This window comes from Orbicella faveolata, unplaced genomic scaffold (genome assembly GCF_042242905.1).
Source record: "Orbicella faveolata isolate gen_17 unplaced genomic scaffold, um_ofav_v1 contig_35, whole genome shotgun sequence".
Lineage (NCBI taxonomy): Eukaryota > Metazoa > Cnidaria > Anthozoa > Scleractinia > Merulinidae > Orbicella > Orbicella faveolata.
Window position 1 is genome coordinate 24,532,895 of NW_028301564.1, and position 16,831 is coordinate 24,549,725.

The window sequence follows — 16,831 nt, forward strand, 5'->3', positions numbered from 1 at the left end:
GTTGTTGAAAGGAGGAAGAGCGCTATCCTAAGAGAAATACATATCCAGGTGATAGCATGGTTGATTCTGTGATCACCGTAACATCCACTCGATAGCGATTAATCCGCTTCAGAGTGTTATTCAACGACTCTCAAACTCATTGCCAATTCATCAAGTTTAAACAAAGGAATTCATAACCACAGCAGAGTCTGGATATCTGATATTAATTAGCATAGATTGTGACTATTTTTGGTCACTCTACCGCGTCCTTAGTCTTGATTGAGGAGATGCATCGAACAAACGAGACAGTGTTTTACCATGTTTCCAAACATCACGAAGTTCGTCAAAGATCCTCCGCTACATGTCTTAGTTTCAACTCTCTCCTAGAAATGTTTAGAAATGTGGTAAAACACGGTCTTTCTTGTTTGATTTATTTATATATGCGATTGACTTTACCTCTATCTTAACGAACGTTAGTCGTTAGGATCGCTCAACGTTTTCGCAGCGGTCATATGGAAACCTATTTCGACGACAGGCACATGTACGAGGAACTTCGCATGGACGAGGAAACAGATCGATAATTTACAATGACGTGGGAGAATTTAGGATCGTTAACATAACTACGTGTCAAAACTTAACTCCAACCTCCTCTTTCACATGTTAATTTAGCACGTCGAAAATGCTCTGCGCCACTTCCTCAATGCTTGGGGCGCTGCAGTGTTTCATCAGCACTAAAGCTTACCAAATTTTATTGTCTCGGGGGACAGCTTTCTTCTTTTCTAGTAGGTGGTTTCGCAACGGAACGACCGTGTTAAGCTTCCCTGTTTACGCACCATTGTCGATGCGGCTTACGTTACTTCACGAGCGAACAAGGAACTGAAAGACTGGCCTGGTGAGCTTGTTATTGTGCTAGAGTAAAGGTCTTTTGCTATGGCCGTTGCTTTGTTTGCTGTGATCAAACCGTTCTGTAAGCCAAGCTACTGAAAGACCGTCAGACAAGTCAAAATATCAACTTCTCTGAAATCCTAGATATTCTCAGCATTGGTAAAACATTTTCTATTTGCGCCAGTCTAACTTCCGACCAAATCAGATTTCACGTCCATTCAGATCATACCAAACTGCTTTCCTTCCACAGGTAGAGAGCGGTGGGGGGGTGGGGGGGGGGGGGGAAGGGAACAAGAGTATGTTTCAACGTTGTTCCTTTCAGCCACAAATGATGAATTTTGCTATCATCAAAACCCTTTACATTGTTTGTCAGCTTACCCTGAATCCACGGTTGATGCGGTCCTTCATCAGTTCTATAAACTCGCCATAACTTAATTTACCATCACCTAGAGGACAGAGGACGGTGAAAAGACGAGATCAAATATTCAGCCGTAGAGCCGTTTATTTAACTCCAGGAATGCAAAGGAACCCTTGATTACTTAAGCAAATTACCATTAAAAGGTTTAGCACGTTGTCTAAATACTGACAAGTTCAGCATTTATATCATTAATTGGAAGGAATGGAAAAAGAATAAGAAAAAAAATATCCATTTTGGTTTTACATTTCCAGCGCGGCCATTTTGGATCTTATGACGTCACATGCTTGCTCCCATGATCGCAAACAAAAGCTATTTTGCTTTGCAATCAGAAATATTTGACGTCATAAGATTCAAGCTCAGTATGGTCAAGCTAAAACAGTATCAAACTGGAGTTAAGACCAGGCACTTAAGAACGTTCGTGCGAAAAATTTCCAGGCGATAGATTTTTTTTCAATTTTTACCGCAGTCAGATAATGAGTTACTTGTGTCAGAAATGCAAAAAAATTGGGGTTCACCGACTTCGTTTCAGAGATAAAGCGTGTGGAAAACTACCCTGATTTTGAAAAATTGGCGCACGTAATTCAGCATGGCCTACAGTGGTTTATAGTTAAAAGTATCGAAGGTGAGTCAACGGAGGCAAACGATCTCACTCATATTTTTAGAAGTGGTCTGTTGCGTAAATAATTCCAATTTTTACCCACGTTTTCACAAAACTTAACCCTTCAAGAGGCATTTGAAACCGTCGCACAGATAAAAGAAGAGTTAAAAAGAACGGAATTCGATGATGCTTTTTGCAAAAAATTCAAACTTCTAGTGGAGAGATTTTCATCATTTTTTCGCTAAACGTAGAAGATCGGTAGAGAAAATGAATGATCTATCAAAAGAAAAATAGGGGTCACCGAACGTCCAAGGTCGTTAAATCCAGGCAAAGCTATAGCAATGACCATCTACCCTATCATTGCTCATTTTATTACTTAGCGCGCGCTCTCATGCATGACGTGGCGAGTGAATTTGCGTGCGCAGTAAGGCTGCGCAAAAACAATTACCGCGAACGTCCTTAAACCACTAGGTGCCGAAATGGCTATTTACTATGAACATCTTCTATGACTATTTACATTATTAGTCAAATTATTCTCACATTTTGATTGGCCCTTACTTATGATCTACTGGAGGGCAGATGTATACATGACGCCATAAACATTTTTTGGGGTTTCTTTATTATACAACAGATAGATTCCATGTTGCCGAACATCAGTGGCACACTCTGCTATCGCCTCATGCGCCACTTTTTTGTTCTTACCACATTTTGACGTCATCTGTGATCTATTACTGAACAGACGCACGGCAACATGGAATATATTGGTTAAATATACATGTATCATGGAGGCGCGGATCGAACGGTCTGGGTTCGAGGACATTTGGGCTACACTGTACCTCTACACCCATGTATATAAATAGGTACTTGCGAATTTAATACTGGGAGGTGGGAGGGGGCTGGGGTAACCAGGGTGAGTAAAAATACTCCTAGTCGTTTAATACTACAGCAACCTGGATAAGCTTTGGCCGTATGGACCACTTAACTTTACCATTATATACATGTAGCAGGGCTTACACTCAGGGTCACTCGTGAAACAGGAAATGAATAACGGGTTCCTCTTCATTGGCACCGGGAGGCACAGTGGTTAGTTTGCGAGATCGAGCAGTCTGAGTTCAAGCCCTGGCCAGGGTTATTGTGTTGTGTTGTTGGGGGAGACACGCTTCTCTCACATTGCCTCTTTCCATGTGTACGTGTACTGGGAAGAGGAATGGGTGTGATGGATTAAGTTACTTCATCCTACAGAAACCCATAAACCGTGTACTTGACTACTCTCCTTCTATCCCAGGGATTGGTACAAACGTTCTTAAGCCTGTAACATGTAGCGAGTTAAGTGCTGTGTATCTCACCGTCTTTGTCGAACAGCTCAAACACTGTGTGTACCACGTACGAATCGAGCATTTGCCCAGTAGATATATAAACAGCTCTCTGGAATTCTTCTGCGGAGCGAAAGAAGTCGAAATTAGTAATTTATGTTTGACATCAATTCTCTAACCTACGGTACTTTACACAAAATTCTAACTGAAAATCCCTCCTTATAATAGATTGTGTGACTCGCGTGACTCTCTTCAGAGCTCGCAGCGCATTGGTGATACTCAGTGAGTCACGCAAACATACTTAGTTTGAAGTGTAGCCTGAGAGCCAAAAGCGTGAAGCATTGCCATGGACCGCGTCGAGTAACAAAATACTGCATATATTCAAAATTCTTCTTGTCACGAACGAAAATCGTCGAAACTCCACGGGTGATCTTCGGAAAATTCGGAATGCCTCGGATGAGTTTCGGAATGGAAGCTGTTGAATTCCTCCATTTGTTTTAAATTTGGAATTTAGGTCAAAATATGCGTTCGTGCATTATAGACCTGAGGTCGCGTTTCACTACTCTGCACCCTTGTTTATAATAACATGAAAGCTGCCCTCCTTTAATATGAGCCAGTCACAACAGAGAACCATGTATGTTGCTTGAGTCAGACAGGCCGACACGAGCCGAGTCCGGCCCGCACGCACATTTAGAGCGCGCAATCAGTATGCTCACAAGTTTTTTACAAAATTAATTTCATATCAAGCGATGGTTTCACCGCTTCACGTAGGTGCAAGCCATAATGAGAGCCCAACCCTAGTTGTTTATGAAACAATCGGAAACGAGCAGCTGAAGCAAATGGAAATCTGCCTTTGGAACTTTCGCGGTCAGTCGTGGTGATAGAGGTGATATGCACAATTTCGTTTGTGTGTTCCGTGTTTATGCATAAAGTTGCATTTTCTCTTTCGAAATGTGTTTTAGAAATGATGGAATATACCAGTTGACGGATTCACAAAGAAAATGTCGAATTGGTATTGACCATCGAATTTGTTCCTCGGCCCGAAGTATTCATACTCTAGGCAGACACACGAGTTTCCACTGACTGACTGGTTCAGAAACGACGAAATAGCGTGGACTCACGAGTGCACATGCGCCGAAACTTAAAACTATTCCTTTACAAAGCATTTGACTCTCTACAATCGCAGTTCAAATATGAATTATTTCATATATACTTCACATCATTTCACTCCTCACGGGAAGATATGAACTCAATCAATTGACCTCGCTCCCAATGTGTGGCTTCATAGCTCAGTTGGTAGAGCATCGCACCGGTAACGCGGAGGTCACGGGTTCGAATCCCGTTGAAGCCCTGATTTTTTTCAGGCTTCTTCTTTCCAATTGCTTAAATTGGAAAATTTACTGCGATGATCATTCTTCACTTTCCTTGTTTTGTTACTGCAATCGCAATTCGTACTCTCGTATCTACTGTTTCGTGTTTTAAGTGTTCAACAGTTATTGAACGCCGAAACGCAGAGAGCATTTCTTAGACAGGCTTCAAACTTATCCAAAGTCAAAGGGTTTTAATTGTGTTCCTCTGGTATATTTTTATTATTATTATTATTATTATTAGATTTTTCATTACGAGGAAGATTCATACAATGACCTCCGTGCTTCGCGTATTAGTCTCCTTACTTGTCCCTTATGTTTCTTGTTCTACTGAACGAAAAAAAAAAAACGTCTCTAATACTGCTAGATGTTGCTTTTATTGGCTCATTAAGAACTTTTTTTTTTGTTATACCGCACACAAGCCCAGGGTATATTTTAACAGTATTTCTCATCCGGCCCTCCCACTCAGAAAGCAAGAACATGATTATAACTACAACTGTCAAAACAATAGGTAAATTATTAGGCGTGAAGCTATAAAATATTCTTGGATGTGTAAAGTTTCTTCTCTTTCACCTGCTTGTCATCCTTCCAAGTGCTCATATTGCTGTTAAGTGCGAAATCAAGAGGGTGGCTGAGGTGTAAACCCTAACTCCGCCTAACCTTGCCTGTGATTTACTTTTAAAACCACAATAATCGTGTTTTGCGGGTTGCTGAGATTAGTTTTATTTAATAGTAATAACTCCCGTAATAACTTCTGTAATAACTGGGTAGGTACCATGTAATGCATTTTCTCGGAGACAAGTCTAAACCAAAAAGGATAATTCAGGTTAAGACGACCCAACAAGGAATAAAAAAGCAGAAACCAGACGCACAAAACAAAATTGCGCAGAAGCCTAGCCTATGATTTAACACTTTTGTTTCAGAAGAAATTTTTGGGCTGCAATTAGCGAAATTTTAAGAATATGTTAAGAATATACCCGAGGTTTTGAATTTGATGATGTTTCGATGGAAAATTAAAAGCAGTAAAATAACATGTTTTTAAATGAACTTTATTTTACAAATGAAAAGTATGGTAAATTTCTTCTTTTTACTAACAAAGCAAGCTCAGAACAAAACGATTAAAACTTATCTACGTATAAGGCAAGGCGATAAAGCACGTGCACAATGTAACACGATACAAGCACTATACAGTTCTATTTGATGGGAAAATTCCTGGAGCGATTTTATTTAACTGAAATACATGCAGGGTTAAGATTGTACACACTGAAGAATATTTCAGCCTAAAGTCTGCAGAAAAAATGAGAATATTCAACCTGGGCATCAAAAGAAGAGTGTAGTTCAAGTTTGAAGAGTTGAACGTTCCCCAGAAACTTGAAAGTTTGTGCCATGCTCTCGAACAAGGAGAGTGGCTTTTTCCACTCAGTGTAAAAAAACAGACGTTTCCAAATTATCGGAGTACCATGGAGAATTTCACAATGGAGAACACCCAATGAACCCGGGATGGACTAGGAGAGTACATCTGGCTGTTTACTGCTATGGAAACACACGTTTTGCGTCCGGTTACCCCGGTAGCGTACAGGAACAGATATAACTGATTCGCACGCAGCTTTAGCGAAAAAGCCAGCTCGAAGTCGATTGAACACGTGAGAACAGGCTCATAGTGCTTAGATCTAGCATAACAATATCGTAATTAAAGATAAACTGACTTCTATCCAAAGCGCAATAAATAGAAAATATCGATGATCCTCTCCAATATATAAACAAAATCGAAATATTATGCTTCATTAGGGCGGTGACACTAAGATAATTGCTGCTTCAGTTGAAAAATCAACAATGTATTTTGCTTCCGGAGCTCACAAGAAAATCGCCGGGAACGATTCGATAAGAAAATTACCAAGCAATTGGAAATAATAGCTGGATTGAGCACCACGATTGTTTTTCTCGCCAACGAAAGACTCCAACTTTGTCACATGACGTTTGCCGTTTGTACGGAAAAGTGAGTAGTTACGCGTTTGCCGTGAAAATGTAAATAGCTTTCATTTTTTTCTTGTATTATTTACTAATTCCACGGAATGTAAACATACTATTAATGGCCTGAATGCTCTGGGTTTCGTTACACCTTCTTCGCTACATTGTGTCATTAACAAATAAGATTTTCTTTAGAGTAAGGTTACCCTTTACTTTTTACTTCGTTTACGGCAAGATACAGGGAACTCACCGTGTCGAAAATCAGATGAATACATTCTTGGTACGAAACCTCTTGCATTTGCCAAAAAACGCAAACTTTCAATAATCATTCTGATATCAAATAAGAAAAGGATTGGCCCGAGCAAAAAAATCACGTAATTTAAACCTGCTTGGCTGAACATCCTGAGAAAAAAATATTTTTTTACATCGCTGAAGTAAAGTCTTTTTGAAGGAAAATTTAACTGCTAAAAATAGATTTAAGAATAATTTACTCCTCGTTTTAATATCCGCACTAACACTTAAACACTTTGCACTGTGCTGCGGTGAAAGTTTAAGATATGACATCTTCGTTTCGACTCCTCTATATAAAAGTTCCACGTTTTCCTGCGATATTTTAAAGGATTTTTTTTTACTGTTGTGAAATTTCTAAAGAGAACTTTTCGTTTTTCAGGCCAACCTTGTGGTTCCTCACTAGCACCATTTCACAAACAAAGCGACGTGCTTCTATGCAACCACTTGTTCCCTTCAAAGCATTTCCTTTACACGGCAAATAAACTTTTAATTATAAAGCTGGAGGAATCTCCTGAGAAGTCAATTTTAAATTTAAAGTGGTTGCGACCAAAAAATGTCATTTTACAAAAAAGGCACCAGAAACCGCGGACGCGTACGGCTGCTAAAATGAATCTCTCGACCGCAAATTAACTGCTGATTCTGACATAAAATTAACACCCCTAGCACGAAACGAAATTAAAAAGCTTGACAATAAACAAGCGATAAGCATTCTCAATCAACATGCACCTGTTCGCATTCAAATCAAAGATGCAAAATTTTGCTCTGAATCAATAAGAAAACATTTGGTTTCCTTGACATTGAACAGCGTCTTCATTACGCATTGAGCACAGGTCTCGCACCTTTGATATAAGCTCGTGGTAAATTCCTTTAAGTGATTAACCAGTCCAGGTGAACAAATGCTAAATTAGAAAACTCGGTAAACATCACTGAGGAAACAGCAGTTTCAAGTCATTACTTCGTTCACGCGTCGATCGATGAGTTAGAAAGATTGCAGCTCCGTTTAAAATGGCCACAGCAGAACAAGAAATACTTTCTCTTGAGCTGCAGGAACGCAAAGATGGTTTACTTGTGTTGGAAAGTGGTTTAATGATGATCATCAACTTTCTGGCCTTCACTGGTAACGTAATGGTTTGCTGGGCTGTATACCGTAACCAAAGACTTCGCACTTTACCAAACATCTATGTAGTGACCTTAGCCATATCAGATGCTCTCATGGCGGTCCTGTGCATGCCTATGTCTGTAGTTCTTCTCGTTACAGGCCACTGGCCATTCGGCGAGGCTGCCTGCCATTTCCAGGGATTTTTTTGTTTCTTCTTTGCGCTCTACTCTTTGTTACTCATGACTGCAACCGCAGTGAACCGATATTTTCACGTGGTGAAACCAAATCTTTACCGTAAGCATTTCAAAGTCAGATCCACTTTTCTTTCCGTCATTGTTATTACACTTTTCGCTGCTCTCGGTGCGGGGCTTTCATCGATGGCTCAATGGGCGACATTTATCGTACATTACGGCAAAGTTATCTGTTTTATGAACTTCAAATCCCCGGAACTTGACATGGGTTACATGGCATATTTAGATGTGTTTTACATCGCTATTCCCATCGGAATTATTTCCTTCGCGTATTACAACATTTTTAAAACTATCAAAAAACACAATCAAGAGATGAACAACGCGAGAAGAGGATCGATTCTTCGCTTGAACGTGGAAGAAGTGAAAATAACAAAGGTACTATTTGCATCTGTACTGGGCTTCATTCTTTGCTGGGGACCTATCGCTGTTATAGACCAAGTCGATTCGTACACGGGGCAAAAAGCCGTTATTCCACGGCAGGTCTTCTTGTTATACATATATCTCGGCTTTGGAAGTTGCTCCCTCAACCCTTTCATATATGGCGTCATGAATAAAGCCTTCAGATCGGAGTTCCTGCGAGTGCTAGCTTTCTGGAGGAAAAACAGGGAGGTTGTTCCAAATGACACTTTAAGCGAGCGCCAAACAGCGGTTTCAAAGTGACACGATAAAACGTACCGAGGGAGTTTGATATTAAGAAATTACGTTTTTGAACGATGTTATTGACGAAAATAATTATTTTAACTGCTGCTTTCAAATGCATTTCCAAAGACGACATATACATTAAATAATTTATAAAAAGTATACTGACCGTAGAAACGTAAAAACAAAGATATATTGCTTTACTGTGTACTTGTTTATTGGCATGTTTACGTTACAGCTATTCCTTTTGTTTGTTTAAAGATTTCCTCTCTTAGTTTTATGTAATCGAAAGCTGCTTGAGCTATCTGTATTAGCAAAGAATAAGCAAAAAATGAAAGGAAAAAAACCGGCTGATAGTATATAACTATTACAGAGCGAACGACTTAAACCATTACGTTACAATGATAGATACCTGCGCACATTTCACAAAGTAAGAATAAGTGACCATTATTCCAGTGAATTATTTGCCTCCTATCTCTGTAAACTCTTATTTCGTCAACGAGGAAAGATATTTGCAGGGTTCGTTTAGTTCTGGCGGGCATCGTTATTCCACTTCCCCTTAACAATCAATCTGTTCAAACCGGGATAATCAAGGTTGGATTTAAATTTTACTATTGTAAATAGGTATAGGGTTTTTTTTTTTTTTTTTTTTTTTTTCTAATTTAACTCGTTTTTGTTATGTCCCCGTATTAGTAGGGGAGTTTTTCCCCAGCTAGGTGGTTGATGACATTCTTAATAAAGTTTCTATCTATCTATCTATCTATCTATCTATCTATCTATCTATCTATCTATCTATCTATTTTTAGCTATGGTTAATAATGATGATAAGAGACACTGGTAACATTTAGTGGAAGTAAAATAAAGACAACAATAACATCTTAATAACCCGGCATTCAGCTGTTCTAAAACCCTTTTCCGCATAATAAATAACTCGAGTTTTTTTTCAAAGTCAAGAACCAGACCGTATATCTATTACTTTTTAACGGGTATAAATCTACGTACCACGCCAAGATATAAAGCTGTAGTTATTTGTGCATGCAGGTGTGTTCGACATTTCTCTCGTATTCTGAAAGACTCGTCACGTTTTTTTTGACAGTACTATACAATGAATTTGACTTCTTTACAATTCAAAGTAACTATTCCGTCACTTGAGTCACCGATAAAGGAATGAGACATGGTTGTCACAGCGCGAAAACACCTTAAGTCAAACCGAATGTTTTTTCTTGCGAGCAGTTTTGGAATCATGTTGCATGCAGTGCAATGATCCAGTAGCAGTTTGCAAATTCAATTCAACAACAACAATAATTATTCTACCCCAGAGGCAGACGTTTCTAAAATTTAATAGCCAAATATTAGGGGTAGTGACCTCCTAAAATAACCCGTATGCTTACAGTTCGAAGTTCCAGGCAGCCAGAGAAAAGATATTTTACGTCTTCAGGTCGGGCACACAGACAAACACAGACACAGTCGCAAAAATAGGACTAACCGGCAGTGTTCAGCTAGCTACCAGTAAAGTAATGTCCAAAATTTAATTTAAATTTGCGCGACGAAGTTGCCAGCCGCTATTTGCGTCTTGATCAGTTCTGCCGGGTTATCATTTGTACTGGGTTGGTCAAAGATTATGTGCGTTGTGTAGCAAGTTAAAGGAAAATTTCTCAACAGAGTGATTAGTGTCGTAAAAAAACCCCGTCCATACCGGTTTCAGAATGACTCAGAAACCTAGGAAAGATGGCTTCAGGGAGTTAAAATCCAAAACAATTCCACTCGGCCAGGCTGCCTCCTGTGAAGGAGGCAGCGTGGCCGAGTGGTTTAGGGCGCTGTAGTTGTAATCCGGAGGTCCAGGGTTCAAGGCCTCCATTCGGTAGTTCCGAGTTCAAATCCTCGGTCACGCTTTGGAAATAGCCAACTGGTTTGCCTCCTACCAGTTGGGATTTTTAACTATGTTACGTTTATTTCAAATATTTGTTTCCTTTGCTTCAGTGGCATGCCTGTAAACTAGCTAAGCTTAGTGCTTGTATAGCTAAGTGCATGACCACTGTAAATACGATTTACATTTACATTTACATTTTATGGCCCCGGACCCCTCTAAAAGCTCAAACCTTCGTCGCTCGTTGTTTCGGAAATCGGTCGCCACTTACCCTAGATCAAGTCTGCTAAACGTACTTTGTTCTGTTACAGGAGGTGAAGCGAGGAGAGCTATCAAGAAGTAAATTAAAGAAGCTAAGTCACGGTATTTTGAGTTATTTTGGTCACGTATACAATTGCCTATAAATTGATCTGAAGCAAACCTGAAAATCATAGTTCCCTTAGATAGAAGCACACTAAAGAGAAAAAATAAACCACAAAGAAACAAGGATGGTTAATGATGGAGAAGATTGACACGGATTACAAACGACGAACTTGAAAAATTTTAGGTAAACTTTTCGAGATGCACAAAGTGCTTGCCTATGGCTTTTTTTGTTGGCGAGCTAACGGTTCTATTTGTAAGTTTTGACCTTGAAAAGACGTTCCGCACTAAAACTTCTTAAGGATAAAACAGAAACTAAGTCTGCCGTTATAATTATGCAAAATTGACTTGTAACGTTATCCCGACCTAAGCCAAACATCCTTGTTGGGAAATGAGTTCTCAAAACATTGACTCGCTTTTATTGACGAAATGCTGTCGCTGACAAGAAACTACGTTCAGTAATTACTTTCTTTATTTCACTGACATTTATTTTGTTTTATTCGGTCATAATTAAAGGAAAACATTTGCATTCCAATTTGCAAAGCATACCTAAAATGAAATCTCCATCCGGAAGAAAAATGAGAGAAATGATTACATTGAAATATGTTTGGTCGAAATCCGGAGAAATATATCAGTTGATTTATCTGACGCGGGTTTGGTGGATTATAGCGTTTCGTATGTAGGAGGAAGCGGCAAGCCCTCTTCGGCAAAAAACGTTAGCAGATAAAATTTGTTTTTGACAAGTTCATTTATTATAATATAGAAAAGGCTGAATAACTAATGTACAAGTTAGTCCTATTTTTGCGACTGTGTCTGTGTTTGTCTGTACAACGTACAGATCCACTGACCTTACTTGACATAATTTAACAAATAGGTTCCAAGTCGCCGTACGTCTGTTCAGTAATAGATCACAGACGAAGTCAAAATGTGGTAAGAACAAAAAAGTGGCACACGAGGCGATTGCCGAGTGCGTCACTGATGTTCTCACCACATTTTGACGTCTTCTGTGATCTGTAAGGGAACATAAGCATCGACGACGACGACGGCGACGCCGAAGACGACGCCAAGTCAAAAATGAATTTATATTTTACCAGCGAAATTCGCAATTGTCTAGATCTGTTCAGTACGCCAATGTGTGTAAAAACGTGCTCAGGCCAAATATGCAACGACAGCGTTCAATTCCAAATGGAAATACGAAAAATTAGTCGTCGTCGTTCGCGTTCTTCGGACTACGCAGGACTTGGTCATTTCACGTTCTTGTTTTGCAGAGGACGGCAAAGAAATGTACAAAGATTTAAAACGCACGTGCACAGCTATAGTTTCGCTCATTAAACCTTTTGTTTGGTAGCGTTCTCGTTGCCGGCGTCGTCGTGGTTTGCTCAAGTTCCCTATTACTGAACAGACACATGGCAACATGGAATCTATTTTTTTTTTACATAATAAAGACACAAAAAAGGTTTATGACGGCATCTATGCGCCTGTCCTTCAACTGATCAGTAAGACTTAGAGCCAATTCAAATCCGACAACAATTCGACTTAGTATATAATGGGTATTTGATTGCATATTTTCCGAGCATACAAAGAAAGGAAGCAATAAATTCCGTGTATTTTTCAAGTCTATGTATGTGAGAAGATACAAACAACAGAATTTTATTTCTACGTTGGTAATCTTGGGCAGAAAATATAAGATCAAGGTACTACCGGTAAAGAATTAAAAACAATATTTTCATTGACTTTTTTTCCATTTTGATAAATAAACAAATTAAGAAATACAACCGGCCAGGTAACAATTTATTTTCACTAACCATAATAAGAGGGCTGATACCCCTTACCGCGACCTTGATTATTCTGGATATCACAAAAACCGAATCTAATAATCCTGTTATGATATACATTGAACGAAAATACAAAATGGAAGTCATGTTTTTGCTTCTTCACTGACGGTAAGCAACACAAAGCGCGCGAACTTGACACGACTACCCTTAGAAATCATGCACCGCGGTCATACATAACATGATTACCCGTGACCTTGAGTGTCCTTGACATGATCATTGTATAATCTGTAGCTAGATGACGTCACAGGCGCTGATTTCGAAAATTCACTGTACGCTTTCGGCTTATCAGAAAAGAGATCGTGAGTTCAATGTATAATAAAAGAATTTATAAGAGAAGGCTTTAGCGCCTCTAGGCAAATCGATTTAAGGTGTCTCTTTAATTACCACTATGAACTCTAAATATGACCAGCTCCTAGCAAAATTGACAGTCTACGGAGACGGAACAACTTTCAAGAACTTTCATAACAATTAATTTTGGCAATGTTAAGATAAAATTCAGATTACTGGAGTTTTCCCGAAGTCTTGAAAAAAAAAAAACATTTATTTCGCTTCCAGGATGCTAAATTCCCTGACTTTTCCCGACCATAAAAGATAAGAAATGTTTTCCCCTAAAGTCAGGTCTCTTGCCTGAAAGTCTACACCCAACTTGTGCGCATGTGTCGTCTTGTCTCAGTTGTTTACTGCTGAATGGTTAGTTTGAAGTGTAAAAGACCGATCGAAAGGAACAACTTCGTTCTTTTTTCTCCACAAAGTTAACACTTTCACGAACTCTGATCTGAAGGCTTTATTCATAACGCCATATATGAAGGGGTTAATGGAACAACTTCCAAAGCCGAGGTATATGTACAGCAAGAAGACCTGCCGTGGAATAACGACTTTTTGCCCCGTGTACGAATCAACTTGGTCAATAATGGCGATAGGTCCCCAACAAAGAATAAAGCCCAGTACAGATGCAAATAGTACCTTTGTTATTTTCACTTCTTCCACGTTCAAGGGAAGAATTGACCCTCTTCTCGCGTTGTTCATCTCTTGATTGTGTTTTCCGATAGTGTTAAAAATGTTGTAATACGCGAAGGAAATGATTCCGATAGGAATAGCGATGTAAAAAACATCTAAATATGCGATGTAACCCATGTCCAGCTCCGGGGATTTGAAGTTCATAAAACAGATAACTTTACCGTAATGTACGATAAATGTCGCCCATTGAGCCATGGATGAAAGCCCCGCACCGAGAGCAGCGAAAAGTGTGATAACAACGACGGAAAGAAAAGTAGATTTGACTTTGAAATGCTTGCGGTAAAGATTTGGTTTCACCACGTGAAAATATCGGTTCACTGCGGTTGCAGTCATGAGTAGCAAGGAGTAGAGCGCAAAGAAGAAACAAAAAAATCCCTGGAAATGGCAGGCAGCCTCGCCGAATGGCCAGTGGCCTGTAACGAGAAGAACTACAGACATAGGCATACACAGGACCGCCATGAGAGCATCTGATATGGCTAAGGTCACTACATAGATGTTTGGTAAAGTGCGAAGTCTTTGGTTACGGTATACAGCCCAGCAAACCATCACGTTACCAGTGAAGGCCAGAAAGTTGATGATCATCATTAAACCACTTTCCAACACAACCAAACCATCTTTGCGTTCCTGCAGCTCTCGAGAAAGTATTTCTTGTTCTGCTGTTGCCATTTTGACCGGAAAGAAATTAGTTTCATGGTCTGCAATTTTACCGTGAGGGAAGTAATGGCTTTAAGCGAAGGTAACCGATGTTTAAAGCCTGATTCTACAGCCCGATTTGAATAAATTACGTAGAGTACTTTCTATTTTTTTCATCATTAAGGGACCTTAAGCGCGAAACAACACGTATTTCCCTTTATTCTTAATGATAATTAAGTATAGGAAACGTACTTTTAGCAGTTTAAAATTAGAAGCTTTTTTCTTAATTGCTTTCACTGTCAATTTCGTCCACAGGTCGACACATTTCCTGTTTGACTTGGCAGAATAGTTCCTTTGAATGTCAACTTGGAACATTTCGATAATTACGATTCGGAAATTCTTAAAGTTACTTTAGCATGTACAAAAATCAAACACAAACCAGGGCGCTGGCCATTGTTTACAATGCTATGGCACGACGGAACAATAACTGTCATTGATATTAGCTTTTATTGACTTAGAGTTGAGGCAAATTAAATGCTTGTCACGTAAATGTCATATATAACACTCTCTCACATAGCTCATTGAATTCTCGTATTCAGAATGGATGTAAGCTTTTTAATTTGACATACTGGCGTAACAACGGAACATGTCGGTACCCCAGCCGTTAGAGATTTACGTATCACTCACAAACGAAATTACATTATATTTTTTTCTGTCACCCACTCACTCCTAAATTCAGTTCTACTTTAATTTTCACTCAAAAAAATCGGGATAAAACTCATCACTCCGAAAAGTGAGTTAGAGTGTGATATTGAACACATTTTGGAGAGATATGTGGTAACGTTTCATTGCTACTAAAATCAAGCCGGAATTCTCGTATCAAGTAATCCGTGTTCTTATTTATTTGTTAGATTCCGATCAACATTTGTTACACTTTCAAATGTACATATAACTTAGCAAAAAGTCAAAAGGAAACTGAAAGTTCTACAAGACATCAACGCCGTCAAAACCCTCACAAAAGGAATGAAGGAAAGAAAGTCAAACTAATTGACTGAAGAGGACAGCACTTATCTGTAAGATGAGAAACGTGACTTTATAGACGAAATGAGCCTACACTAAGATGTTGACTAAAAGCATGAAGCCGATAAGAGAGTAGACAAATGCATTACGAAATCATTGCTTCCGCTAAACATGGATAAAGGAGTGGTTCGTTTTCCTTCGGCTTCTTTTATGCCAATTCCCCGCGGGAGTAATTTTCACTAGCGAGATTTCGTAGTTCAGTCATATCCTATTGATTTAGTCAGAGAGAATGTGTCATTATATTTTGTTCCAGAAGGGCAGATATCATTACTCCGAGGATTTCCGAAAATTACCCGAGGACTTCCGAACATTTCATAGAAGACGTGAAAACTTTCTAGGATTACTCACCGTAGTAAGTATAGGCCCTTTCTAGACTTCCCAATTTGGCCGCGCAGTCAAGTAATTTGGAAGCGGTATTTGACTTTGAAGCATAATCCGATAAGAGAGTTGAAAAATGTAATAGGGAATCACTGCTTCCGCTAAACTTGGATAAAGGACTTTATGGTTCTACTTCGGCTTCTTTTATCGATACCAATTTCCCGCGGGAGTAATTTTCATTGCGAGTGAGATTTCGTAACATTCAATTCAGTCTTATCTTAGTGAGATAGTCAGAGAGAATGTGTCGTAGGTTTTCGTTCGTGAAGGACAGGTATCATTAGTCCCACGAGGATTTCCGAAAATTACCCGAGGGTTTCCGAAGATTCCGTAGATAACTCGAAGACATTCAAGGATAGCCGAAGATGAGCAAAAGATCTCTGAAGCCGCAGCATAGTAAGAAAAGACATCTTCTAGTCACAAGATCTCTTGATTAGGCCGTGCAGTAACGTACCCGCGACAGTGAGGCCTCTAAATCGTTCACGATCGTCGGTAAATGCTGCAGTAAGTTTTTGGCCTTTTCTTGCATCAAACTGGTTTCATAGTTCGGTTTCGTCAGTACATAGTTTTAACAATGGTCAGTAGTATCAAACTAAAGTATCAAGTACTCACAGTAAAGACATATACAACAAAGTAAAATGAACTGAATGAGTCGTAACAAACTTGGGACGTCAGTTCCCAAACACAAAAGTAAAAGAGCTAAATGATGTGTAAGCTGGTTTGTTAGGCTATCTAAAACGATATAATATTCATCACGTCAAGAGCATGTAGCAAAGTCTGGGCACCCCATAAGATTCAAACCTACGACCTCCCAGACTGCACCGTGCGGGCGCTTTCCCCTCTGAGCTAGCGACAG

The 16,831-nt window shown here is 39.3% G+C and overlaps 3 protein-coding genes across 3 annotated transcripts in view; 1 reads left to right on the forward strand and 2 right to left on the reverse strand.

The window, feature by feature from the left end:
• LOC110057706 (calcium uptake protein 3, mitochondrial-like) overlaps window positions 1-16,831 on the reverse strand; it is a 28,343-nt gene that overhangs the window by 1,862 nt on the left and 9,650 nt on the right. The window contains exons 11-12 of the mRNA XM_020764293.2: window positions 3,227-3,316; window positions 1,243-1,310 (exon numbers count right to left, since the gene is read on the reverse strand). Of these exons, the coding sequence (XP_020619952.2) occupies window positions 1,243-1,310; window positions 3,227-3,316 (158 nt within the window). The remainder of the gene's footprint in view (window positions 1-1,242; window positions 1,311-3,226; window positions 3,317-16,831) is intronic.
• LOC110057711 (melanopsin-A-like) lies at window positions 7,596-9,416 on the forward strand. The gene has a single exon (XM_020764297.2). It carries the CDS (start codon window positions 7,825-7,827, stop codon window positions 8,827-8,829), a length of 1,005 nt encoding a protein of 334 aa, XP_020619956.2. The 5' UTR covers window positions 7,596-7,824; the 3' UTR covers window positions 8,830-9,416.
• On the reverse strand, window positions 9,470-14,750 carry LOC110057708 (melatonin receptor type 1B-B-like). The gene has a single exon (XM_089274021.1). The coding sequence runs from the start codon at window positions 14,551-14,553 to the stop codon at window positions 13,540-13,542; it is 1,014 nt and encodes a 337-aa protein (XP_089130147.1). The 5' UTR covers window positions 14,554-14,750; the 3' UTR covers window positions 9,470-13,539.